Raw genomic sequence first — 26,842 nt, 5'->3', positions numbered from 1 at the left:
ACTAGCAGTCTGGTTAGTCCCAAAGTATTTTTCATTGCAAAAATCAGAAGGGGAATTAACTATTGAGAGAATCTGGTACATTATGCATCGTATCATCAGCATAACATTGCATTGCACGCATTTATGGAGCCAAATCAATTTGAATGTGGCGCTGGTGTAGCATCGACAATGTGCGTAACCATCTGCGCTGAGCAAAATACCCTGCTGGTGTTGATCATGGTGTCACTGACGTGGATGTTTCTTCACTATGCGTAAATGAAAGTGATTTTGAGTACTTAGGTGAATCACGAGCGGTGCAAATTATCTCTAGGAATTATCAGGTGAGGCAAAGCTCATTTATCGCTTCTTAAATTCTGAGAGAACGGCATACTTCGCCCAAATTCCTGCCGTTGAAACCCTGCCTTTGTCATGCTACAGAGGTGTTAGTTCGATTTTTGTGTCGGAAATTGAGGGGAAGACCACCGTTTTATCGCTGATAATTAATTTGTGGAGCGACTTGAGCGTTTTACTGGCTTTGCGTCGATAAATCAATCGAATCAGCGGTATGCCTTGTGTGAATAATTCACCGGGAAATATGTAATGACACTAAAAATATTGAATGTGGACACTCCCACTTGCAATACAAAGAAACTTTCCACGTTTGAAAAATATTTAGAGAAATCCAGCTAGTAAATTAACAATATTTTATTTCGTTTCAGGACCCAGTGTAGAGAACACAATGTTGCAAGAACCGGCAGAAGGGACTTCAGGACCAAGCGCGGTCGTCCTGGCTTGGAGAAGACTTCAACAGGTATTATGAAATTTTTTGTTATAATATGTTCCTATCGTAAAGATTCAAAGTTAATTAGACACCAAATTAGCAGTTAGAGGTCAGCATTATATTCATGAGATATTATATCTTGAACAAGAAATTTATGGGCCCACTTCGGGTTTGCTCTTCACAGAGTAAAGTCTTAACACGGTGTATGCCAGAAGTGGTGCCCTTTCTCACTTTTTAATCTCTTTCGACAAGTCATTTTTTGTGATTATTGACAAACACATATGTATGTATTTTTTTAAGTGAGAATCATTAATCATAATAAATTGTTGTCACTTGAAGACTTTAAAAACACGATTTCCAATATAAAACCGATTTTTTTTGGTTCGCTTGAATTTTGGGTTTTATAATTTTGAAGCTACTATAAACTATGAAAATTTAAAAGTTTTACTCTTAGTCTAAGGAACGTAAGTAGAGCAGAGTTAATGATTTTAATTTGTATGGCGGTCAATTTTGTGAGCATTTGAGCTCAAAGTTCCTTTTGACCTATAAACTTACTAAAAATTTGTTTCACACTTCTGTTATATAGAAAGGATCTTCATTTAAGTTTTTTCATCGCATAATATCCATTAAAATCTCTTACGTGAAATAAATGGAAACAGCAAAATATTAAAAGAAAGTAGGCTACTAATAAATAAATCAGAAAATGAAACAATCATGTCATTCAAATTTGAAAAATATTGTCTGTATTGACAAAAATGACAACCTTACTGAATGATGGTCTCTCTTTGTGGTGTGGCTGATTTCTTAGTGGCATCAACTGCTACTAGACGATTGGACGCCGCACACTAAAGTTCGCTGGGCCATCACTGGGGCTCTTTTGTTCACCCTGGTCTTCAGGGTGTTGATATGTCAGGTAGATGTGCACGTGTTTACCCTTGTGTGTTTTGTGTTGGCAGATGTACCAGAAGAAACTGGATGATGTTACTCCCTACACAAACGCCAGATGGATTTTCGCAATCATCCTAATTCTCCTTTTCCTTGCTAGAGTTTTTTGGTTGCAGGTAACACAACTAACGCATCCGACTTTTATTTGGATCTGTTATTATAACAAAGCACATTAACCGCACAATTGTTTTTTCAATGTGAGTTGAGAATCGAGTATTAATATTGCTTTCTTTGATTTGTCAGGGATGGTACATTGTGACCTATGCACTGGGAATTTACCACCTCAACCTCTTCATAGCATTCTTATCACCAAAAATAGATCCAGCTTTATCAGAATTTGATGGTAATGTATACAACAGCAAAGTGGGAACAGATCAATTAATCGACTGAACTTTGCAGATGACGGTCCTGAGCTGCCAACAAGTAATAACGAGGAGTTCAGACCTTTCATCCGGCGGCTGCCCGAGTTCAAATTCTGGTACTCGGTGAGCAAGTCCACCCTGATTGCTATGGTGTGCACCATGTTCGACTGCTTCAACATCCCAGTGTTCTGGCCAATCCTTGTCATGTACTTCATCACTTTGTTCTGCATCACGATGAAGAAACAGATCAAGGTTTGAATCTTTTTTTTACAGTTTCAAAAAACTCATGCTTTTGCATAAGTTGGTAGCGCTTGGAGCATGAAGCAAATTGCGTCACTATGATTTCATGTTAAACTAGAGGTCTTAGCCGTGAGATGTAAGATTAAAGCGGTGGCTGGCGGGACCGGCTCAGCCGAATTTTTTTGGCCGGGCTATTTTCACAGGTGGCTGGCACAGCTCATAATATTTTAAACATGAAGAGTGATTGTGCATAACGGCCCGAAGGGTCAAAGGAATTTTTTCTCCTGCTTTTTTAATTTTTGAACCTTTACCACCGCCGGCTGGCGCAGCTTAGCCAGATTCACAACGGCTGGCGACCCAAAATTTTCCGGCTGGCTAGGCGCAGTGCGGCTGGTTATGGCCTCTAGGTTAAATCTGTTCAAAAACCGGATTTTTATTTAACGCTGAGCTGGGCAATCCTGCTTCTGTACTGTGCTTTCTAGACATGAAAGCTCTTTGATGAGCATAATTATTTTTGATGCATAATCAGATCGCGGTTAGAATGGCTGCAAAATGTTTGCTGTAAAATTCCTGCTCAGTCATTTTATCACTTAAGAAATCTGGAATGCTGTTGTGAGTTGAATCTGACGTGAAATCAGATGAGTCATTGGCATTTACTCGCGTCTTCAAATATTACTATATTATCAGTTAAACCCATTTTGATCCTGCTATGTCTAGCTCAATTTTGCTTCCACAAAGTTTTTATAAACATTATATTGAAATAATTTGTTTTCGCGTTTTAATTTATTTTCTCTTCTATGCCTGGATTTTTACTAACTAATTATTTTATTTATCTGTTGCAGCACATGATTCGGTATCGATACCTTCCGTTCACACACAGCAAACCTCGCTACCAAACTCACCAGGATGCGGCCAAGGTGAATAAGTGAACAATAGTCACTCCTTCTTGTCTTAATTGTTCTCTGCTACTTTTCAAACGAATGACTCAATTTATAAGCTAGATAGATCGTTAGTGTCTGGACAGCAACAGCCAATCTGATGGTCCGAGTTGTTCTGTTTGTCCTATTTCAAATCCACAAGCCATGTCTTCTGAAATATTGTGTTGCCACTGGCAAAGAGTATTAATTGCTAACTGTACTGTCAATATGATTCACGGCTTTCCTAAATTTTTTCTCTTGAGTCTCTTTAGTTGAAAATGTGTAAATAGTTGTTTTTAAATCAATCTACCACTGCTAGTTCATACTGTTTGTAATTAAAGGTAAAAAATTATGAAAATATATTAAAATGTGTTTCCGTTTGTTGGAAAACGTGTAAATGACTTAAAACTGCTTGGCTCTGTGTGAAACAAATTGAAGATTGTGTGAGGTCCCAAAGATCAAAAGGGTTAAATTTTTTGTTCAAGGCAGTGCCTTTTCCCAAAAGCTGTTTCCAAAATATTCGGCTGTTGAGAATGATACATTTAATGTGGGATAAATTCTGAATGTTTGAGTGCTACATGGTCAGTAAAGTAGATTTTGAAATAAATAATGCACTTTGGACAAAGAGACAAATCTCTTACGAACACCTTTTTTTCAATTCGATTCTTCTCATGCATGATTTTAATTCATTGCTTGCAGCCAGAAGCTGCTCCTTTGGTTGCTGAAATTTGAGAGCCGGTGTTTTGAGCTGGACACACCATCCTCCGCATTTCTCTAGCCCATCCACTTAAATTCCTTATTTTGTCAAGCAACTGTTAAGTATTATCTTTATCTCCTGGGAACATTAACAAAATCGGGACTCAAAGTGCACCTAGTTAATTTGATCAACAATAAGCTCACTGAATCGAGCGTTTAACAAGACAAAGTGCGTGTAAGTCCATGTGTGAATTGAAGTTCATTGATTGTGTATGATTACTGTTATATGTATCTGATATTTTAGTCGAGGAACTGCGTCAATTTGTGAATAATTGTTATGTTCCATGATAATGATAATAAGAGAGGATACAATAAAAAGAAAGTTTGCACTATGTGGCGGATTTAAAACTGCTTGAGGTTTCAAGTTGCGGAGCATGCCAATGCCAAATCCAGGAAATTAAAGAACATTGAGTGGAAATAAAAAAAATAACTTTCCTAATTTTTATCTTTTAATCAAAGAATTATATAAAAATTACGAGGTCTCAACAATTTTTTCGTTTGTCAATAATTAAAAGAACATCATTCAAAATCAAGGAGAATCCTCCACCATGCCTAGTACCGGTCAGTTGCAAGTCTGGCGCTTTACAGAGTTGTCACGTGATCCGCTAGGTGGCATTACCGTGTCTGCGGCGCTTCGCCCGCCGACAGATGCACGGATCGCGTGGGGTGGGGGAGCGCACGGCACGAGCGCAGGTATGCGCTGGCTGGAGCATGCAGCGGCGAGCCAAGCACAAGCAGTCGTTGCAAGTCGTGTTTCGTTGTGCTGTACGAAGAGAGAGTGGAGCAGCAAGACAGCATCCAGGTACAGGCGGAAAGAAGACGTGCTGCACGTCGAAAACAGCACGCCAATTTTCAAGAACGTGTCCGTGGACTGCGATGCACCCTCGCAGGTCGGGTTGAGCCCGACACGAGACGTGTCCGCGACAGGTCGCCACCGACCTGAGGCTCCCTGATCGGCGCCGCCGATGACATTCCGTGCGAAAGGTGTCCGAAAGGGTTTGATCGTTGCGTCAAAATGAAGGTGACCGTGTGTTTCGGCGTTGTGCGAGTGGTGGTGCCCTGCGGACACGGCGACATGCTCGTCAGGGACTTGATGCGCCAGGCCACCCTCAGATACCGGAAGGCCACCGGAAAGGTAAGCCAGCAGACCGTGTCTTATCTAAATTCTAATATGTGTTCGTAATAAATTATCGTGCCAAGCCAACGAAAGGGGAACCTGAGCGTCTAAATTATTAAAATTTGTCCGCAAAAAATTTTAACGGCTTGGGCATTATTTTGGGACAAAACCGGCACTTCCTTTTTGTAAGGCCGGCGGGCTGGCTGACGAAAAGTCGGTTAGCGAATCGGAACCACCCCCCTACCACCCCCTGCACCTGGTCGGCGCGCGCCAGCCCGCCCCTTCCGACTGACTGCCGCTCGCGTTGAATTGAACGGCCGTTGTAATCTTTTGGCTACGCGACTGCCGCTCTTCACGTTAATGCCGTCCTTATCAGCAACAAGAATAATTTTATTATTTCAACTGCTGTGTCACTTTCATTGCGACTTTGCTGAGTCTTTAGTTGCGTCTTAGGAGCGATAAAAGTGCTCTCATTTAAAAAAAAAAATAAATTAGATTAGCCTGCAACTGAAAGAGCTCGCTTTTCACGATTGGCTTTATTTCAAGAAACTTCAATGCTAGTGAATTGACAAATTCAAAAAAGAGATAATTTTGGCAGGAATTTTAGTGGTGCATTGAAAAAGGATAAAAAGCTCGATTTTAAGCGGAGCTTTACACTGGCCAACGATTAAGAATATTTTGCATTTTTAACTACATATATCAAGTAGTTCATTGTTTTTGAAATTAGTTAGCAACAGTTTATCTCTAAAATCAGGACCGAGGAACAGTTTATTTCAGATTATGCAAAATTCCTCGAAGAATTTAATGGTTTTTCGCTTGATTTTGATCCCGATCGCCGCAATCTATTAAAAGGTGTGCGATTTATGAGCTAAAATTCCCTTCTGGCGAAATAAATCATAATTTCCAGTAAGAAAACAGTGCTTGGCGCTTGATTAGCATGCAAACTTTCAACTTTGGACTTTGGAGCCGATTTTCTCACAAATTTAAACGGCAACATGGGAAATTTTTCAAGTAAAGGTTTTTCCACAAATTTTCAGTTAGGCTTTTCTGTAAATGCAGATCAAAAATTATTTTTTAACTCTCCAAACGACATAATTAGTTAATAATTAGTTAATTAGTTACACGATTAATTAATCTTCCGCCGAATTTGTGTCTCAACGGAAACCAAAGTGCTTTCAAGGAATTTTTAAAGGAACAGTATCTCAAGAAATATTGAATCACCTCTCTTTTAAACAATTATGTTCAAACTGATTTTTTTTGTCTAGATATGGCAATGTATGGGGCAAAATAGCCCTGCAGAACCATAATAAAGATTACTTTGAAACTAATTAGAAGCCTAAATTGTTCATAATTTTTGATAAAATATTTTTTAAACTTGACCAAGTTTCTTGTTGTCAAAATAATTTTACTCACTGACAAATCAAAACATAGCAATGTCAATACTTTGTTTTATGGAGTAAATTTTGCAGATCTGCTGTTCCTTAAAAACCCACTCTTTTTCCGCCGATGATCTAAACTGGCCGCATTTTTGCTACGGTTGACAGAGCGTGCCGATGAATCGCGATGTGTTTTGGTTTGGCGCGACGACCTTGTCGTTTTCTCCGACGCTTTGTATTGCCTCTCGCCGCTTTTTTGGTCGCCATCCGCGCCGGCGAATCGCGACCTTCGACGGCCGCGTGGGCCTGTAGTGCACTCTGGTATCGCGGAGAAGCAGGAAGGAAAGAGAAATGAGAAATGAGTACTTTGAAATCCACTCCTTTTTTGTGTGTCGCCGAAGCACGCGACGGGTCACGAGCAGGGGATTATTTCGCGACACCGCGCACAATTCGGTCACGTGTGCGAAATTGCGAGACGACGCGAGCGGAGAAAAGAGAGAAGAGGACTGTCGTGACTCTTACTCTCTTTTGTTTGCAGACTGGAGCTCTTAATCAGGTGCAATTACCCGGAATTGCTCTGATAGAAGCTGAAGCGCTGCTGGAACCCTGCAATTTTGGAAATGAAATGATCGTTTCGACATTCTTTCACTCGTTTATAATTTTCTCCCGAAATGGTCGTGAGATCTTTGTTACATTTTTCGATCCATTCATTGCAATCTTGTTTTCACTCAATAGAAAATTCTTAAGTCTCCACTGAGCTAGAGGAATTTTAAATCTGAGTTCACATTTGATAACTTGAATTAATTGAAACCACAAAGCATCGCGAAATTCGCAAGGATTGCTGTTTAAAAACTCATTTTGAAATATTTTATTTTATTAAAATTACATTGTATCTTGGCGATCTTCTCTCTCTGCTACTCTGAATGCGACGGATATATAATACCTCCCGTGTTCTTTTGAACTGCTTTGTGCAAAGAAACCGCTGCTCACAGACCTGCATCAATTGCAGCTGGCACTAGAATTTGGGTCCACGAATGCAACAATGACCTGAGGAATTTGATAAGGCTTTAGTATGTTGTTGTATCTCCCCTCGTTCCTCGGAGGCGGCATTTATGTTGCAGTGCGGCCGAGGGGTGCAAAGACGCCTGCAATGGGGGTGGATTCCCTCTCGCAGCGGCAGCAGGTGCAAGGAGGAGCTCTTTTTTGCCGCTAGTGCTGGTCTTTATTACGAAATGTACCCATTATATTTATAACTCTCGGCGCTCACCAGAATGAAGGAAGGTGAAAGGAGCGCAGATTCCTCGGGTCAAACAACCTTCGGAGTGTGTAAGATATCGTACTTTTCCGCCTGCGAAGCACAAGAGGGATTGAATTATTATGTATACGCGGTGTCGGCGGAGCGGCACGGGGCGAGGGAGGCGTAAATGACTCGAAAAAGAGCTAGAAATGTGATTTTACTTGCGTGTGCGTCTAGTCGTGGATTGCCTTGAGAGGTCAAAACTGAAATTGGAGCAAAAGAGATGGTTCGAAATGGAATATCGCTGCTTAAATTGAGTAGGCTTTAAATCAAGGCTGATAAAAATCTGTCGTACTGCTGGAAACTAATAGTTTTGGAAATAGATACTCTGCAGTTAAAAAATAAAGGTTCTCAGGAGCTAAATTTAATGATTCCAATCGGCAGAGCCCAATTAATTGGTTGCTAGAGACCAATCTTAATTGCTTCCAAACGCCATCATTGATTCAGCTTTGGCATTTTTAGGTTTTGCCTTCTCGAAGTGAGCAATTTGGTGTGCCAAAATACACGAGCTACTCCCATTCACTCAGCAGGGCTTCAGGTTGTTCGCCCGAAGGTGCTGCAGCGCAGCCAGAGGAAACAAAGCCGAAAGCTGCTGCTGCGCGCCCGACTGAGTCTGCTGGCCTACAATTTTCGATTCCTGCCGTTCTCCGGCCGGGCAGATTCGCTCCCAGCGCGATCGCATTTCAATTTGGCGAGAACCGCAAACAAAATTACAGACAACAATCTCGCAGCAGTCAGCGTCCTGAGACGGATTTTTTTCTCGGCGATTTTTCTCGTTACGCAAGTAAGCGACGACGCCACTCGGAACTGAAACCTCAGCCCGCCTCGCCTCTCGTGGTGTATCGTGTGTTGTGTTTGCAGTCACACACACACGTACACAAAGTTAGACACTCTGCCCACAGTTTGTTTTTGTGTCAGGGGGCGTTATTTGCCTTCCACGCCGGGCTTCTCACGTTTTTTTCAAAGCAGTTTAGTCTTTATCTTTCCTGATAAAATGACTGCGTTTGCGAGCACGCTGCGTAATGAAATGCGACTCGGCAGGAGGTGCGTTTTTTCCCACTCTGAAATTATTTTCTCAGCCTGGTGCTATTAAAAAAAGTGAAGACTATATTTAGTGAATTAAAAATGGTTGCTTGAACCTTGTTTTTTTTTTAGATTTGATAGAGACACTGGACTGCCAGCCTATGTTTTTTTAAACGCTGTTTTCATAGGAAAAGGCATTTCATCGACTTAAATATTTTTCAATTGATAATCAATGAGAATTATTTGGACCTTCTAAACGTATTCTCAATAGCGTTCTATAAAACTGCTTATAAAAAGTGTTTCCCCCCAAATTTTTAGTTCAGCTGTAAATACGCTGTCGTTTCCTTGAACAAGTTTCTTGGTAGCTCAGGAATCTTACGCTTTTTCATTTTCACTTTAGTGGAGCACCGCCAGCATCAGCATTTGGCCGACAAAAATGGTTGGTACTTGTCGCAAGTGGCTGGCTGTCGATCTGCTATGGCTTGAGCGAAAATCAATGCCCGACTTGATAGATTATTGGACATGTTTCGTGTGTCACAAAGCGCTAGAGAGATAAGCGAGAGAAATAGGTTACTCGCGGGCAAATCGTGTGCATGGCGTTTTTAGTGCTCTCAGGCCACTCATCTCTCGGCTTTTATCTCCAGCTGGCTGTCTGGCAGGGCGACAGGGCGACACTCTTGCAGCTCCGTCTCCAGAGGACACGATTGTTTTGTCTATTGCGGAAGCAGCAGCAGCAAACTGCGAACTGCCAGGAGAGTGAAAATGCGTGTTTTGGTCCAAAAGTTTTGCTTGCGCTTCTCTCGTCGCTCGTGGGCAAACTCGCGGTTGCTAATTAAAAGCGGCGCCGACCCGGCCGACCAGCTCGAATTTTCAGCTCTGCAAAGCTGGTAATTTAATTTGTGCTGCTGGACGACCACTTTCGGATGCAAATCTCCCACCCGCCGGCTTGTTCAGCGACCAAGACTTATTTTCGCAGCAGCTTTTCCGCGCTGACAGTGGAAAAAGGAAAAGTCTGCTGAGCTGGAAAACGTGCGATTGCAAAAGTCTGCCTGTTGGCAGAACAGTTTATTCCGCTCCACTCTGCCTTTCAACATTTCATTGAATTGCGGAAATTCGCGTCTCTTGCTGAGATTGAACGCAGCTTCATTTAACCTCCATTTGTATTTTCACATACTAAAAGCGAGTGCTGCTTTGATTACATTAAAAAAAGTTACCGGGTTCCTTTTCAAATCTCGCTGAATTAATTTTGGTGAAAGAAGCCAAGTTGATAAATTTATTCTCATTTTATCTCTGCAGAAAAAAGGGTCTGGCTGGCCACACCACTTTGCCTGCAAGTGTGCTTAGAATGCCAAATCAGACCCAAGAGGGGTGTTTTTCCTTTTGTGGCACCTGCGAGAAACGGACGATTTGTCAGAGAGATGTTTCTCCAGCAGACTAAAAATTCAGTGCGCGTGACATTTTACGGGGAATTACTGACAAAAAGAAGAAATTGTTTTTTTTTCGTGGCCCTCCATCAACATGCAGGGGAGGGATTATTTTGAAAAATCTGTCTGGCGCCAGAAATAATAGTCTGCTGTACCTGCTCCATCTCTTTCACTTCTGTCTGCGGGGGTACTTATTTCTATACAACCGTTGTGCAGAGGCAGAAGTTAAAAACAAACAACAACCTTCGTTTTAATAATATGGAGCGGCTAATTACGAATATCGCAAGTTCTGTGCCACATGAAAGTCTGCCCGAGGGGAGTTTCAGGCTTGTTAAAAGTTTCAGGATACTTACTTATTACTTGGAAACCCTCATTTAATGAATGAGAAGGTTGAAAGTTAGTTCAATGAGTCTTTTTCTTTACCCTTTACCCATACACGGAAAATGAATGGAGGCTCTACTCTACAGATCTTAGCTGCCGTGAGTTGAAGATTCAATCAGAGTGAGGCACATTAAATTTATCCTTAAAGAGCAAATTAAAAAAAAAATATCGCCTCTGTAGAAGCTGCAGCATCCGTAAAATTTTAACTCAAGTGAAAATACTATACTATTAAAAACTCGAAAAAAAAACTGGAATGAAAGATAAACAAGGGATGAAAAGCGTTCGTTTCGCGTTTTCATTTTCAACCTTTCCTCACGGTGCAAAACTTCCATGCTATGCTTTTGAATGGGATATGAGAGGTGCCTTTGAAGTGCGTTTCATACGAGATTGCGTGAAAAATGAAAATTAGACTCCCATTTCAGCAGCTCAGCGGCCTCTCAATTATGGAGGCGTTTGTTGCGCGGCGTACTGCCGCCTTTGTTTTAGCTTTCATCCCAATTGTCGGCGTTACATGAAACATTTATCTGCTCCCTATCGAGTCTCGCAGCTCGCAGGGCGTCAAAGGGGAAATTCTGTGTGCGCGCTGGCCGCTGGGAAATGAAATAACGCGTTTTAAGCCCATCTGGATGAGCGTATTTCTTGTGCCTCTCAGCTGAAGCTTCTGTTTCACACGTGCTGCTGGGGAAAAATTCGGGGACCATTTGTTTTCTCTCTTCCTGCAGAGCAAGAAAATTCGTCTCTCAGTATCCAGCCAGCCAGAGACACTTTATTATCTCCAAGGCAAGCACATTATCTCCCTTTGAAAGGAATTTTCGTGTCCGACCGTAAATTAGATTTTCAGGCCTTTTCGTTGGAGAGAGAAGGCTTTGCCGTGCCGCCGCAAAAGGTGCATGCACGGAGATTTTCCCGACGACAGCAGCTTTTCCAAATGCGAGACTTGAGTTTCAAACTCGACAGACACATCAACAACTCTTTTTATTTGTGACTTCCATTACTCCTCTTCTCCGCGACGCTTTCTCGCAAGCAGAAAAATATAATGAAGGCAGGTTTGTTGTTTTAGTCGCTTTGTTGCTTGAGTTGAATCCCACGCGGATATCTGCCAGCATTTCGCGGTTACGAGGAGCAACATTTTTTGTGTGTGCTTAAAAACTGCTTCAAAGATTCATTTGTCTATTTCCAAGGGAAAAAAAGAGGATAAATATTTCCAGAGCAAAATTCATCAGGGAAATACTGTTGTAATTTTGTAAAAGGAAGAAATTTGTTCAAACTTTTTCCATGGAGTGAAAGCTCTGTACAAATAACGATAACGCAGCATCAGAATTATCCATTTATTTTGGAACGCTGACAGAAAAAACGATCGTTGTCAGGAGCCCGCGTCTATTTCGCTGCTGGCACACAAAAATCATTCGACCCTTCACCGTAACAATATGTACTTCAATTTACATGCAAATCATGGGAATTGAACAATTTCACGCTCGCCCTTTGTCTTGTCAATGACACACAGGGCGTTTTTATATTTTATGTCCAGTCTGATCGGGATGACACGACGCAGCAGCCAGCACGTCCCATTTGTGTTCTCTGTATAATATGCTTTCAACCAGCAGCTCACGTTTTTGCTCGCTGCTGTCGTGTTGTTATTATTATGAATTGCGCGCGATTGTCTCCTCTTTTGCTCGCGTCTTTGCCAATCAATTATTAAAATGCGAAATGCGCCTTTGCGAAAAGCTGAATTCGAAATGAGCCAGGGGCAAATAAAAGAGAGGAAGCGGCAAACGTGAGCAATGAAATCTCGGAATGACAAATTCAGAGCTCGTCTCTGAGTGGAAAGTTCAATTTCTTGCTAGCGTAAGCTTTACTAAACTGCAAAGTCCTCATATAATCCGAAACTTTGAAAATGTAATTTGCTGTTGCGAAGCTGGAAAGGCAGCAGCGCTCCACACTGACATACAAGAGTTTCCAACAAAAATAGAACCGTGACAAAAACAAAGTCAGCTTCCTCTAATCCTGGAAAAAAGCAAAAATAAAGAATTATATTTTAACGCTGACAAAAAGTAATCTTGCACAAATAACTCTGTGAGCAGCGAGGAAAAGCCTTTCACTGATTTTGCGCGGTGCTCGCCTTGGGGCTGGAGGTTTGCTGATGAGCAAGAAAAGAAGCCATTGATGCATTTTTATGATATCACCTGCCTGCCTGCGCCTGAGTGAGTGAGTGTGTGTGTGACTCAACACCGAGGCGGCAGTATAATAATCATAACTCCATTTACACGCGCTGCCGCAGCCATTTTACATTATAATAAGCAATAACGCTACCGTCTTGTGTTTGCGAATGAAACGCAGCGAAATCAGTTTCTCAAATAACATTTCCCCTTTGTCGTGGGTATGTTTCAGCTCGCAGCCGTCAAGGCTCGCTGACTTTTCGTTCATCTTCTCCGCTCCACCGAGCCGAAATTTCAAAAAAGATACAGCACAAAATTTGTGGGCCTGAAAGGGTTGGCAAAACGAACGAGAACAAACGAAACGTGCTTTGTGCGAAAAAGGCGTCGCCGACGACCTTCATGACCAGTTGGGTTGACAGCGGATTGTCAGTGGGCGGCTCACATTCAGTTTCGGGTCAAACGTAACAGCTGAAATTGAGTTGCCGTCGTTGTGGCATCGACGTTTTTATGTAGCTGCGAAAATGGCGAAATTGCAGGCGACCCGAACACTCTCGTCGAGTCGCGCGGAAAATTTCATTTACGCCTCCGATTCTGCACCGTTGCGATCGGCGAGAGGCGCGAAAAACTGCCACTGCAAACTTAATGAAATCTTATACTCCTAGCGGGAGGAGGAAACTTGTCCCAACAAAGATTGATCCCCCGAGGCAATGCATAAATTTCTCATACTTTGCCTGAAAATTTGAAAGCTGATAAAAATTGATTGAACAAGAAAATAGGTTGCTCAAATCTAAAGCTTACAATTAGGTCCTTATAGTTAAAAGTGGGATCATTGGCCGTGAAAGTTTGTCACTTGCCTTGCACGAAGAAAGGGTGGCGAGAAAGCAACTTTCAGAAAATAAACATGCACACTCATGGTTCTGTCTAATCTTACTGATGGAAAAAAATAATAATCACAAACGCCTTGATCAAATTCCCCTTGAAGGTTTTTCTCCAGGAAAATGAGCATCTCCGATCTCAAAGCTCGTTTCAGGTGATCCAATTTCAGGCGTCGGCTGATATGAAAAAAGACTCGAGTCAAAAAGCACTTTTCATCTCAGCATAAATTTGAGCGACGCCAAATCCGATTTAAATGACAAAGGAAATCCGACGGAGAGCGTTTTCAGGAGAAAAGTGTGTCGCATTACAAGTGCTCTCTGCTATTGCACAATTTTTGCGCAAAAACCAAGGTCTGTCAGATAAGGCGGCCAATTAAACTCGCTCTCTGTGTTTACTCTTTTTTTGCATCACACAACATACGCGCTGAATGGAGCATTATATTCGACGTGAGACTTTTTCGCACGTTTTTCACAAAAAAAAAATGGTAAAAAGGCAAAGCGAGGCACGGTAATCGACTTTTATCTGGTCTGCCAGACCGGAAACGGCTTAATGATAATTTCCTACGAGCTGCAAAGGTGGACGCCAGTCGATACCTGCGCTCCAACTAAGCCGAGCAGGAAAAGTCGTGTTTTTTGCTGGCCGCTGGCTGACTGGCTCGTCTGCCGACACGACAGCGGACGGACCGAATGAAAATTGGACACTCTGCCTGCTTGCGCGCCACTATGCGCACGTCGTGTACTACACTCAATGAAAAAGAGCTGACCTTATTCGCAAGCCAACCAAACTGGTACCTTTACACACATTCACGTGTGTCTGTGTGTGGTGTGCACTTGTCACACGCACGCGTAGGTAACGATCAAAAAGGAGAGAAACTGCGACAAAGTGCTCCCATCTGCGTCGCAGTCCATTACGCTAATAGGAAAAGTTGCCATGCTGTAGAAATTCCGGATGAAATCCGGATGATCGATTATTGGAGGGCAGAAAAGTTTGCTACTTTTGATAAGAGCTCGCCAAGCTGGAAATAATGAAGTCAACCCGAAATGGATATCCATAAGAATAAACCAATGAATTCTGGATTGAAAATTATGTTCGTTTATAGCTAGCCAAACAGTTTTTGTTTTCGTTATTGCTCATATACGTGTTCCAAAATAAAAAGCTCTAAATATAAAAATAAAAGCTGCCCTAGGGATACACAGCTTTGTGATGTAAAAAATCTCCAAAGCGCACACAGTCCAGTTGATTCTAAATATTGCTCAAAATGTACGCATGATTTTTCGGCGCTCCAATTTAATTTCACGCTCATGGCTTTGCGGGCTTTGTAGACCCACTCCAACGGAAAATAATTTTTAAGTTGAGTTTCTGGCCGCAGAGGCTCGCTCAAAAGCAGCTCGGAATAGAACTTTGATTCGATTTTCCGTCGCGTGAACTTGGTGCTGAAATTTCTAGGCCAGTCAGTGTACTGTTGATGATGATGAAAATGCGCTCACGGCAGTGGAAAATCGATGGCCAACCGCACGCAAAACATTCAGCCATTAAAACGCAGTAGCGTTTTTCCAATTTTCCCAGTACAAGATAAACATCCAAAAATTACGAATTTCCACCTGATCTGCCCGCAGCAGTTTCGTTTGAAACAACAACAATTTTCTTTTTCGCTCTCGCTCCTATTACGATTGCGAGTTCCGCGTCGGCATGTTTGTTTTGTGAGTCTCGCTCTTTCACTGGAAAGGGAAAAAGCTTGGGAATTCATCTAGGTGAGTAAGAAAATAAAGTGACGCACTCAAAACACGGGAGTTTGTGACGCAACCCAAAGGCATCTCTATCGCGACGGGGGAGGGGGTGTCGGGGCCGGTCAGCGGCAGGTGGAGGCCGCCGTCAGGTCGCGCCACCTGCCTTCAAGCATGCCACTCACCTGAGAGCCAAGGTGATGCTACTGCCACGGCCGACGGCTGAAGCTTTCAGCCCGGCTGGTTATGCAACCTGCGAGTCCCTCCAATTTGTGCCGTTTCTGCCATCCGCAGCGGAAGGAAAAAGGAAGCCCCCTAGTCAGTGTGGAGGAAATTGTTACAAACTCAATATCCGCTGCGTGTCTTGCGTATTGCATTCTCGACGCATGATTTTTTTTTTATTTTTTTCATATCTCAGACCAGATTGGTTTTGATTTTCTTATAAAAAGTTTTAGTATAACTTTCGCGAGTGAATATTTTAAACCACAGAAATAGAAATGACGAAAAGAAAAACAGTCCTTTGTTTAAGTTGACTCTTAGTATCTCCCTTCTAATTTCCGATTAGGACTGTCGCTGCCTGTCGATTTCCCTCGTAATGGCGAGATAATGGAGTGAAAAAAAATCAAGCAGCAGTAGTATCTGGACAAGTGGGCCAAGACTAATTGATAACAGCGCCAATTTATCACGCGGCGACAAGCGTGGGTGCCGCCTTTTTTAATTTGCCTCTCAATCGGCGAAGCAAGAGGAAAATCAGCAGCGACTTTGAGCGCCTGAGCACGCAATCATATCAAATGTTGGTCGATTCAGATTTGGAGCGACTTTTGACAACGGCTATTGACAGCAATGTAATTGGATGGGAATTTGCAGCGAGTTGTTCGCACCTCCTGTGTTGGCTGATCGTGAGTCAAATCTGTAGAAGAGAAAGATGGAAACGAAATCAGGTTGGAGAACGAAAGGAGATCGTTGAGTGCGCGGCGCGAGGATTTATTTCGCTCTGATGACAATAAAAGCTGCCGCTCCGATTTTGTTGCCAAAGATTTTCTTTCTCTCCCTCGAGAGAAAAGTGCCTTTATGAAAGAACATCACGTTGCAAAACCTTTTATACTAGTTTCGGATGTAATGGTTGGATACTTTTACGATAAAAGAAACGTAGAGGGCCAAAGTTTAGAAGGGCTGTTATTGCCGAGTTTCTATTTACTTTTTAAATACAATAACATCCTGAGATTGACCTTAAGTATACTACTGCTTGCAACAAAATCGTTTCTCGTACTTGTGCAGGGTATATGAAAAGAGGCGACGAAAGCAGCATTTTCATTTTTCTCTCCCTGCAGCCTGCAGCTGAAGCGGAATTTCCACATTTATTTTCAAGTCTCGTGAGAGGTGTATGCACGTAGATAGAGATGCTTTGTAGTGTCGTAGCAAAATTTTCTAACTGGCCTGAAGGTGGGGCTGTGCTGGCAGGAAGCCGAGAAATTGGTCGCCTCAGGCCGACGCGACGATCCTTTGCTGTAAATTTGCCCAGTCAAATAAGGCACACGACCACTTCCTCCATTTCCTTCCTCGGATCGCAAGTGCAATGCGTTGAACTCCGGCGAAAATGTAACTTAGTTAGAAAAGAAGAAAAGAAACCGGGTTCCCTCCTCGGAGAACGAGCAATTTCGCCAGCACCAGCACTCGAACTTAATTTCTGGAGTCGCACCGCGGGCGATAGGGCGATGATAGAAAGCACTTGTTGGGCGCACGAGAGGCACTCTCACTTGCCCAAAGAGAGGATAATTCACGCAGCCGCTGAATATTGATTGTGCCGTGGAGTGTTCGGTTCAAAGTTGCAAATTACGACAGAATTCCCACAGGTGCAGCGCCTCTCATGCGACGAAACTCGCTTTGATCTGCTAATGAGCTTTTCGGCGCATGCATACTCACAGAAGGCGACAGACGAGGTGATTAGCGACGCTCCTGGTACACGTCATTAGTTCTTTTTTATGATGCATTGCCGGATTCCGCGATAACGCCAATTCATTCAGCTCTGGTAATTAATTAATTAATTTGTTGGTTGTCGTGGGATCAGTGCGAGCGATAACGGCGGCATTCCCAACAAAATGTGTGCAAGCGCACCATGAGACATTGAAAAAGTATTTCTTATCGTGAAGGTCGGGACGATACAAAAGTGGCACAAAAACTTGGTTTCCTTGAGCCGATCTGGACGAAAAGTGCATCGCCGGTCAGCTGATTGAGCTGATTTCCGTCTCCAAAAACACACGCGCTCTTCAATGCGATTGCCATTTACCTTGCTGTTGATAAGGTGTTCGCGTCGGGGTGGGGAGGCCTAGTAGTGAGCGAGCGGCCGACTGAGCTGTGTGCGTTAGTTAGTTTTACGTTAGCCGCGTGGTGAGAGTGATTGTGTCTACACAGTGGTAGTTGGTGCTATAATGGTCGTCAAGTGAGGGAAAATGCTAGACGGGTGCAAGAAGGGCGCCACGGGCCCGATGGCGTGCGGCGACCTGGCCGAAAAGGTGGCCCAGCTGTTCGGCTGGCGTCAGACGTACCAAATCGAGAAGCTGCACAAGGGCATCCAGCACACAAACACCCTGGAAAAAATCGTCCATCAGCGGGTGAGCCATAGGGAGGAAAAATTCTGGATATTTCATTACGAAATTCTATGGCAGCTGTCGTAACTAGTTACACTGTCGAAATATTCGAAATTCGTGCGTAATGGCGTGAAAACAATTTTGTCATCTCTTCTTGTATCTGTTTCATACAACTTGAATATTGAAAGAAATCAAAAAAATATATTTACCAAGTCAGGCGAGCGGCATTTGAATTTTTAATTTATACGAATGTGCTCGTTCAGTTTTCTATTCCGTATTAAAGCCCATACTATATTATTTATGCTGTCAAATAGTTAATACTATTCAGAAGAGGCATCGGCAAATTTAAAGGCCAGCGGTAGGTGAGTGTTCTTCTTGGAATGCAGTTGGATGTTTGTCAGAGGTCGCGAACCAGCCAGACCGATCGAAATAACAAATTCATAGCCCACTCTGTATGCTTTCCACTCTCGCACCTGCCGGCGGCCGGATTTGCATATTTCTGGGCTGGGTTCGCGAAATGTTACGTCAAGAGATGGCCTTTGCCAAAAAGCGAACAAAGGCTGCGATAAAGTTGCAAAAATATCGCGGACGATTCGTATTACGTGTGGAAAGAAAAAAAACGTGTCGTCACATCGTGTTTTGCTCGCTGGTGATAAGTGAGTGGTAAATAAAAACGATCAGTTTCATGCGAGGACCTTGGCGCGCGAATTGATTTAGCAGACACCTCGCGCGCGCCTCGCAAATTATGCCAATTAGGTCCCGAAGAGGAGCTGTTGCTATGATAGGAATTTGTCTAATCTAGTGTCTGATAAAATAACAACTGGTTGCTGCCCTGATTGCGTTTGCTGAGTAAACATCAATGGCAAATAAATATATATAGACTTTTGTTTAAAATTCGTGTCTTTGAAAATCAGTGTGAATGGAAATGCGTACTTGAACGGATATTCAGTAATATCAGATGCTTTTAATTGAAAGCAAAACGATAGATCATTCTGAAAATCAGCTCTTGCTGATAAAAGAATCAATGGGCAGAATGCTGAGCTGCCAATCACTCCAACTCTATATTATTTTCAAACGTTTTGCTGTATGTCAATTACTCGAGCAAATTTTTTAATCAAAATATTATATTTTAATCAGCTGCTATTGGTAATGAACCCCCGTCTTCCAATGTTGCTATTTTTTGATATGAAAGTGTGTTCAATGTATTTTTCCACAAAATACACTCCAATGCTGCCCAATAAGAAAAAAAGTGCTAGGAAAACTAGATAATTTTTTACTAATGGACTCCTACACCTCATTTCTGAAATGGCTCACACGTTCAACAGACGTTACATGATGAAGAATGGAGTAAATTGTGTTTTATGGCTCAAGTATAAATGTCGCAATTTCATATCAATGAGAGCAGTAAGGAGTATTTTCCTTAACAGGGAAATGTGCTAGCAAACATTTGTCGAAGCCAGTTGTGCAAATACGAATAAGTCTGAGCAAGCAATCGTTGAACAAGTCTGTACGTAAAACGCGTCGCTCCCCTTTTGGCTGAAAGAGTTTTCCATATTTGCATGAATGTGCAGTATTGATCAGATGCGCGCAATTGGCGTGGGCTTCCAACTTCAATCAGCTTTATAGTTGCTTGTCTGGCCGCGTGTGCATGCGAGTGAGAGGATTTTATCCGCGGCGAGAAATTGCCAAGCTGGATATGAAAGTTACGATGTGCTAGTAGAGAGAAATTTCGACTCTCGGCACAATTTCCGGCCTGCTGAAAACACCATCATCAGCCATCATCAGCAGAACGAAGACTCGTCCCTCCGATAATGTAAAATTCACGCGTTTTTTGTGTGCGTGCATGAAGGCGGAATGAATAATTCCGATAATGAGGCAGTCATTTCACCCACCACAGGCAAATTGATCAAATATTTTCATTAGCTCAGTGGTGCTTGAAAATGCGTGGCGTGGGCGGACACGGACTCACGCAAGGCTATTAGCATAATTTCACGGCGCACCAACTCCAACTCTGCTGGGTAAAACGGTCTCAAAGCAGAAATTAAGCGTTGAAAGTGCAAAGGGCACCGTGCAGAACAAGTGTAACGTCTTAATAATTTCAGACAATTTTGATATAATTGCTATGTACGTATTTAACATGAAATCCTCTGTAATTTCAATAAATGAAAATATATTGTTCCAAAAGCCGTCTAAAATGACTTTCAATTATCAATTTGCATGGCTGCAGCCGCTCTCGAGCCTTGAAGAGCTCTTTGACAGTCCAAACTTGGCAGGTGCGCATTATAATCGCGCGATAAAAACAAATAGTCAGGCCAAGCGCATGCAATCACGTGCTCGTACATGCACAGTGTAGGTACAGTACTCGGCTGACCCAGATGCATTGTTCCAACATTGAAACGCGGGCAGCGATACCCTTCTCAGCTAATTGCTCTCGTCTATAATTATTGCATTTTCCTTTTCTCGAGCGGTGAGACCGACCCTGAGTAAGTCTCGGCTGCACCCGTCCTTTGAGATTTTTCCTTTTTCGCCGGCTGCTTCTTATTTAAGTCGAAGAGCAAAAACACGCACCGCTGATCATTTGAGCCGTAGAAAGTGCGACGGCGGCGAAACACGCGACTTTGTTGTGTCTCTCTCTCTCTCGCTCGCTCATCTGCTTGTACATAACCAATGTTTGCCGCCGTTTTAAAGACAATGCACAGAATGTGTCGTCTTTATCTGCGACGAAAGAAAGGCCTTCAAATACGAGAAACATCCTTTCTGCTTTTGCTTGCGTTGCGAAATCGGTGAGCATATTATGCGACGAGACATTTCAATCACGAAATCGTATGCAAGAAAGCTTTTCATTTTATTGTTCTCGTCGTGAGATGCAAATTGATGCTCAAGGACCGTGCTGCAGATTTCAGTTTGGAACAAAATTACTCAGTTTAAAATGCAGCACTCACAATCAGCCAACAGTCACGTTGATTAGGAATTTATTATTAAAAGAAAACGGTTTTGCATTTTCGTGTCTATCCAAACAAATCTTTCAATATTAAGAAGATGCTAAAGAAATTTACCACACTGTTCATTAAATTTAAGAGATCTCTGTTGAACATTATCCTCTTTTTTTAATATGAAAAACTATTTTAAAATTGGGCTGAAAAATTATGCAAAAACTATAAACCAAAGGAAAAATTGATCTCGTGGACGTCAAGACTGACAAACAATATCGGGTTCTTCTGAGCTTTGCACAACTCAATTTTCGAGCAACAATTCCATGCTGCGAAGCAAGCCCAATGCCGCTCGTCTCGCTTCATTCGCCGTCGACTCGAGGAACAACTAGCTAAAATAATTGGCGCAGGAAGCAGTTTGATTTTTTTTTACGATTTCGGTCTCTTGCACTTGTGGAATTCCTCGTGCTGTGTGGCTGTTGTTATTGTTACATTTATATATCGTGTTTGTCGGCACAATTTCTTTCTTCTCTCTGCTCCAGCACGCCCCGTTCTTTTGCCGCTCAGTGAGTAATTGCTCCGCATTAACCACTCTCGGCCGTAAATCTGCCATTGGCAGCTCGCTCTCCGACACCACGGCAGGTGGTGGGGGCTCGCTAAATAGTTGCGCTGAGGAATTCGCACTGCAGAATCGTGCACTTGAACGTGGCTAGGAATGCCAATGGCACATAATCACACACACTAAATAATGAGCAAATCTCTGCGTCTGACACCAGAATAGTTAATACATTTGCTTCGACATTCATAGCCGACTGATACAAATTGGCTGAGGTGTGGCATGAGGTCGTGTAGATGTTAGTTTTAATTGCTAAAACTGTGGGTTTGGAATTGCGAAAATTAAAAAAAAATAGTAAGGATTATTTGAGGGGGTGTGTCTAAATTAAAAAATGTTCAGAAACCTTAGCAAATTTCATCAATCCCTCTTTCTGCTCAAACACATTTTTCTGGTAACATCTATTCTGCAATTTCTATTTAAGAAAAAAATGCATTAACCAGTTTTTTTTCAATGCCTTGGTGTTTCCGCCGCAAAATGCAGCGTTGAGCAAAATTCAAGATGTGCTGATTCGCTCGATAAGCAAAGATTCCCAGCCGCAGAGAACAAAAGGTGCGTTTCCTCTGCGCGGAAGGTGACTTTGTCCTCGTCGGCCCTGAGGCGTCTGCACGCCGACCATCCAGCTTCTTCCTCAGCGCCGGCCGGCTCCAATTGCCTCTCGTCCGCACAAATGTGAAAATGATACCCTCAGCGTGGTTTGCAATTTGTAAATCAGGTTTTGCTTTGGGAATCGAATATTAATTAGTTTTGCTCATCGACCGCAGCGTCCAAGCAAAAACATATAAACCGTTTTTTGAATCCTGCTTAAACATGCAAATTTGGCCTAAATACCCCAAAACCCAAAAAGGGTTGGCACCGATCCAATTTAACCATAAAAAACTTAATTCTTGAACAAAGTAGATAATTTTTAAAATAAATAATAGAGTTAAAGACCAGAACAAACTGAACGTAAAACATAATTTCTTCGATATTAGGAGATTGAGAAGGGAATGCTGAAAGTCCTCCTAGCAAGGTGGTAAAAAAAACTACAAAGTTCCCCATTCATTCATCAACAATGAGTTGCTCTCGTATTTCGTGCTGGTCCCTCATCTATTATTTGTCTTTTCACGGTCGAATAATGACCCAAAACTACTTTCCATCGCAACAATAGCTTAAAACCGCAGCGACAATGGTCATAGAAAAAAGTGCGGCACCTGAACGGCACCGCGTTTCGGGGCCCCCGTCGGGACCGGCCCTTGGCCAAAGGGTCATCGGCCCTGGGGACCGGTTGGCCGGCCGGCCTGGCAGGTTACCTGCCGGCGGCACCTGCCTTGGACTTGCTCACTCGGCTGGCTGCTCGCCCGCGCGCCGCGCCGCCGCTGGCTGCTGCTCTCTCGGCAGTGTGCGGGTCGTCTTCGAACAGGCTTGTCGCAGCGCCAGCGGGTCCCGGTTGCCCCGCGGCCCCTCGCCTCATGGAGCCCCTCGAGCGGGTGATGATGGTGTCGCCGCTCGCCTCCGCAGGGCCTCAAGTGTGCGTCAAAACGGCCAGCGTGCTCAGGACCCAGGTACCTTTGCCACCTAAGGTTGCCAACTGCTGTGGACCAGATAATTGCTTTTGTCCTCTAACTATAAGATTTATTTGATTTTAAATCGCATGTCGAGTATTAAAATGACTCGTCCAGTGTGTTCGTGGCAATGGCACAGTTTAAAACCTTTTTTATTTTCTGGGACTATTACGCAGGCTTTTCAATGGGAGCTTTATAACATTTAGTCATTAAACCATTGATAAGACGCATTCCAGCTATCGGGAGACATCGTTATTTCAGGCATGCTTGAAAATAATAGTTGTTTTGTCAAATGAGTCATACGTACTCCTCTTGTTATACTTCCGCTCAAGTGGAAAAATCTCAGCCTGTCACGATCAAAGGCGAGAGTGGCAACCTTATTCAGGGCACTGCCCTTGCTGACGCAGCTGCTTTCATTGCCATGTTTTGAGGGTTGTGTCATCCATTCGGGACCGCATTGTGTGCCCAGAATCCAGACGTAAGGGGACCGACCAGCAGCAGTAGCAGCAGCAAGTGAATTTCAATCCGCCTCGTCAGGTTTCACGATGCCGGCCTTGAAGGGAACAGAAGAAAAAGAAGAAGGAGATGCACATTAAACTGCTCTCTTGTGTCTCGTTTCTGCTGCTCGGTTCTTTTCTACAGCACTCGCAACCCGTTCGTTTTTATCTCTGCATTATTCTCTTTCTGTGGTTTTTCAGTCCACCCTCTTTAGCGTCTGGCCACTCTTGCTTTTGTTTGAAAATCGGTCTGTGGATGATGCATTAAGAAAGGGCTGAATAGAACAGAATGGATTGGAGTGTTTTTCTCTCCCTCTATTCAATATTCCTCAGGTGCGAGATGAGCGTTTTTGTTCGCTCAGAACGAGCCGTGGAAAATTGATCCTGCTCCAGTTCTTTTTTTTTATCACGAATACCTGAATGAACAGTTGCTGCCTAATTTGGCATAATTGGAAAACTGTGCTCCTGGCAGTTGGAGCGGAAAATTTCGGTGCGACGTGCGAGACTTTTCTCCGGTCGGTCCAGCATCAAATTGCAATTACGGGCCTTGGCGCTAAAGGTGCGATTTAGACTAACGCTACTTACTCACTCAACTTGCCGGTCGCGCTCGGACGCTGCGTGATCTGCTTTATTTCTAACTGCATTTCGCCATTTCTGCGGCGCAGCGCGTTTTCATCAGCCGAGGCTCGGCTTAGCTGGATCATACATGTGAGCGAGCGCAGGTGTAATTTCGGTGGTGCTGGGAATTAATGGCGGTGTCCTCACGTGTTATCTCGCAGCTAAGTGCACCCATCGCTTACCGAAGCCTAATGCAGTCTCGCAATTTATTTTGTCTGGTCAGCTGAACGGATGGAGTGAGGATAGAACCTCGTTTCTCCTCCGAATTGAGTCCGCCGACCACAATCGTGTGGTTTGCTAGGTGTGTTTTACACGGATTAGGATTTTAATTTGCCACATGCGTCGCCGGCGTTTTCCTTATCCACCAATTTAGCCTTTTATCCATTCCGTGAAGTGAAGGTATCTCGTATTAAACTGAAAATAAAACGTTTCTTAACACCGATTTTAAGATAAACCAACGCTCATGTTTTTGACGCAATGTTGAAGTTTATTGATGGAACGTGCTTACCACAGTTTCACCGCTTGAAACCACTCACGCAAGTGCCGATAAAACCTTCCTTGAAATGTCTGATCAATTTTTGAGGCCTGCCAGATATACAAAGCCGATTTCCTAATTAAACTGACACTGCTCTCCAAAATTAGAGAAGAATGAGCGTGTTGTTGCTGTTGCATGCTAATTGACGCATCGCTGACTATTTAGGCCGCCGCGTCAGGAAGAAGCAGCGTGCGTTCGCCTGACGCAACAGTTCTTATTATGCTAATATTAGTGAGCCAGGTGCCCTGACATCCATAATGAGCTGCAAATAGCTTGCAAATCCTTCAACTTAAGATGACGCCCACGAGCAGTCCTTTTAGACAATGGAGCAATTGTCTAGGCTACCGCTCACCGCTGAAAAGAAAAATCGAACAAATTTCCACACCCGTAAATTAAATTTCATATTTTTGTTTTAGAGCGCGAGTTCTTGGCTGGCGGTCCACAGTCTTCAGTCGCAGTCTGACGGCGGCATTTTGGACCCTGACGACCGACTGCTGGACGTGGTAGACGACCGCGAGCAGATAATCGCCAACTATGAGGACGATGAAACGGCACAACACGGCAGACACATCGCAGGTGCGCCACCGCACGTCGGCGATCGCGGCGACGGCGCCAGTGCGGGCGGCTCGTCCGTCGGATCCAGCAGCGCAGGCGGAAACAGCCCTGACATCTTCATCTCTCACCTCCACCCGCCGGTGAGTCTCGATTTAATTTACTTTTTTGATCTCATACAGCGTTTTGCTATCTCAAATTATTTCTTTAACAGACTGACACAAATTGGAAATGCATGTGATGCTAAATTATGATTCATTTTTAGAATTTATTGTTTGCTGCATGTAAGCTTCTCTTTTATCGGTAGTAAAGCGTGACTAACAACCGTTAGAGTTAATTCTTTTCGAATAGAGCAGGTGTGAATAAATAGTCGCGTGCCTCTAGCACCACCCCAGACCGGAAGGGGGTGGTCTGTGGTAGTTGTAAACAGTTGTGAATATTTTTTAATTGTTGTCGATTTAAATCCCAAGCTCGTCATATCATTAAAACCTGTTTTGAATGTTTAAAAGCTTTTTCCTCATTATTCGGAGCTTATTATTGTTTTTTCAACAAAAATAACTTAACTGCTGAGCTCTCCAATATTTACATTTGCCCCGCAGTGTGGCCAGACTGACATCGAGGTGACGGGAGAGGAGCAAGCGGGACTGACGCCTCTGCAGGTTAGACGAGGCTCCGAGCCTGCGCTGAACCATTTGCCAGCGACGGCGCCCACCGTAGTGCCGTGCGACGCCACCAAGAGGTGGTCTGCGGCGCCGCTGATGGACGACGAACCGACGCCAAAGTCGGCCGTGGCTCGAAAGGCGGCCGCGCACCGCAAGGCTGAGCACCGGCAACCGCGGCACCCGCCCTCCGACCCCGGCGGCCAGCCGTGGCCTGAGGAGGACGAGGGTGCGGCCACGCCCGCGCCGCCGTCGCCGTCGTCGTCGGCATTTTCAAAGTTCGTCCGGGACTCAAACAGACTATCCATGCAGTTCCTCAGCGACGGAGGCACCAAGTGGCTGGAGGCGGCTGAGAGGATCAACGCGGTGCCGTCGGCGCCACGCAAAGAGCCCCTTGGGGCGAACAGCTCCAGCCCGGTTCAATCTTTCCACCCCTCCGATGGAGAGGACGAATTGTAAGCACAATGATTTTCTTTAATGGGATTGTAATGATTCTGGGTTCGCTGCAGTAGTTCTCTTACGATGAAATGGGTTGCTCAATCAAAATTGACGAAGTGTGGAGAAATCAGTTGCCAAATTTTAGTTTTGTTGATTTTAAACTCGTAAACAATGAAAAAAAAACAACGGAAGAACATAAATTTCGTCATGTGTTTTGTTTTTGTTCAAAATGGAGTACATATTATTGAAAAAAATCTATTCTCTTTCATAGAATCGAATACGTTGTTCTACGAAACGAAGAGGGTCCACTTGGCATTCATGTGGTTCCCGACTACGACCGACTGGGCCAGGACCGTGGCCTCCTGGTGCAGGGCATCGAGCCAGGCGGTCGTATTGACCAGGACGGCCGTCTTGGCTTTTGCGACCGCATCATCGAAATCAACGGCCACAATCTCCTCAACATGCCATTCCAGACGTGAGTGCTGTTCAGTATTTTTTTTTTATTTTTTCGCTA

The 26,842-nt window shown here is 43.6% G+C and overlaps 2 protein-coding genes across 14 annotated transcripts in view; both read left to right on the top strand.

The window, feature by feature from the left end:
• Window positions 1–162: 162 nt before the first annotated feature.
• Window positions 163–4,312, top strand: LOC135947780 (protein RER1). Of its 3 annotated transcripts, none has more exons than XM_065496716.1 (7): window positions 163–320; window positions 699–790; window positions 1,717–1,821; window positions 1,949–2,048; window positions 2,105–2,319; window positions 3,150–3,224; window positions 3,924–4,312. In XM_065496716.1, exons 2-7 carry the CDS (start codon window positions 719–721, stop codon window positions 3,954–3,956), a joined length of 600 nt encoding a protein of 199 aa, XP_065352788.1. In that variant the 5' UTR covers window positions 163–320; window positions 699–718; the 3' UTR covers window positions 3,957–4,312. The 3 variants fall into 3 exon arrangements, with proteins under 3 accessions (XP_065352788.1, XP_065352790.1, XP_065352789.1); XM_065496718.1 differs by lacking the exon at window positions 1,717–1,821 and adding an exon at window positions 1,569–1,673; XM_065496717.1 differs by lacking the exon at window positions 163–320 and adding an exon at window positions 402–542.
• Window positions 4,313–4,686: 374 nt separating this feature from the next.
• The window catches only part of LOC135947201 (partitioning defective 3 homolog), a 30,046-nt gene continuing 7,890 nt past the window's right edge, over window positions 4,687–26,842 (top strand). For 7 of the 11 annotated variants that reach the window (XR_010575610.1, XM_065495904.1, XM_065495919.1 and 4 more), the window contains exons 1-4: window positions 17,758–17,966; window positions 25,096–25,374; window positions 25,831–26,345; window positions 26,600–26,803. Coding sequence is in view for 10 of the 11 variants with exons in the window: in XM_065495904.1 (XP_065351976.1) it covers window positions 17,805–17,966; window positions 25,096–25,374; window positions 25,831–26,345; window positions 26,600–26,803 (1,160 nt within the window). In the remaining variant the exon portion in view is untranslated. Of the gene's footprint in view, window positions 5,116–17,757; window positions 17,967–22,856; window positions 23,030–25,095; window positions 25,375–25,830; window positions 26,346–26,599; window positions 26,804–26,842 lie in introns of those variants that run through there. The other 4 variants (XM_065495927.1, XM_065495912.1, XM_065495878.1 and 1 more) reach the window with 3 other exon arrangements.

The sequence above is a fragment of the Cloeon dipterum genome, chromosome 1 (assembly GCF_949628265.1).
Source record: "Cloeon dipterum chromosome 1, ieCloDipt1.1, whole genome shotgun sequence".
Taxonomy (NCBI): Eukaryota; Metazoa; Arthropoda; class Insecta; order Ephemeroptera; family Baetidae; genus Cloeon; species Cloeon dipterum.
This window is presented reverse-complemented; position numbering and strand designations above follow the sequence as displayed.

Bases quoted from the DNA above. Each gene is read 5' to 3' on its own strand.
- LOC135947780 (XM_065496716.1), top strand. From the start codon at position 719: ATGTTGCAAGAACCGGCAGAAGGGACTTCAGGACCAAGCGCGGTCGTC. The intron at 1,822-1,948 runs GTAACACAACTA...TTGATTTGTCAG, and splicing joins CTAGAGTTTTTTGGTTGCAG to GGATGGTACATTGTGACCTA. The intron at 2,320-3,149 runs GTTTGAATCTTT...TATCTGTTGCAG, and splicing joins CGATGAAGAAACAGATCAAG to CACATGATTCGGTATCGATA.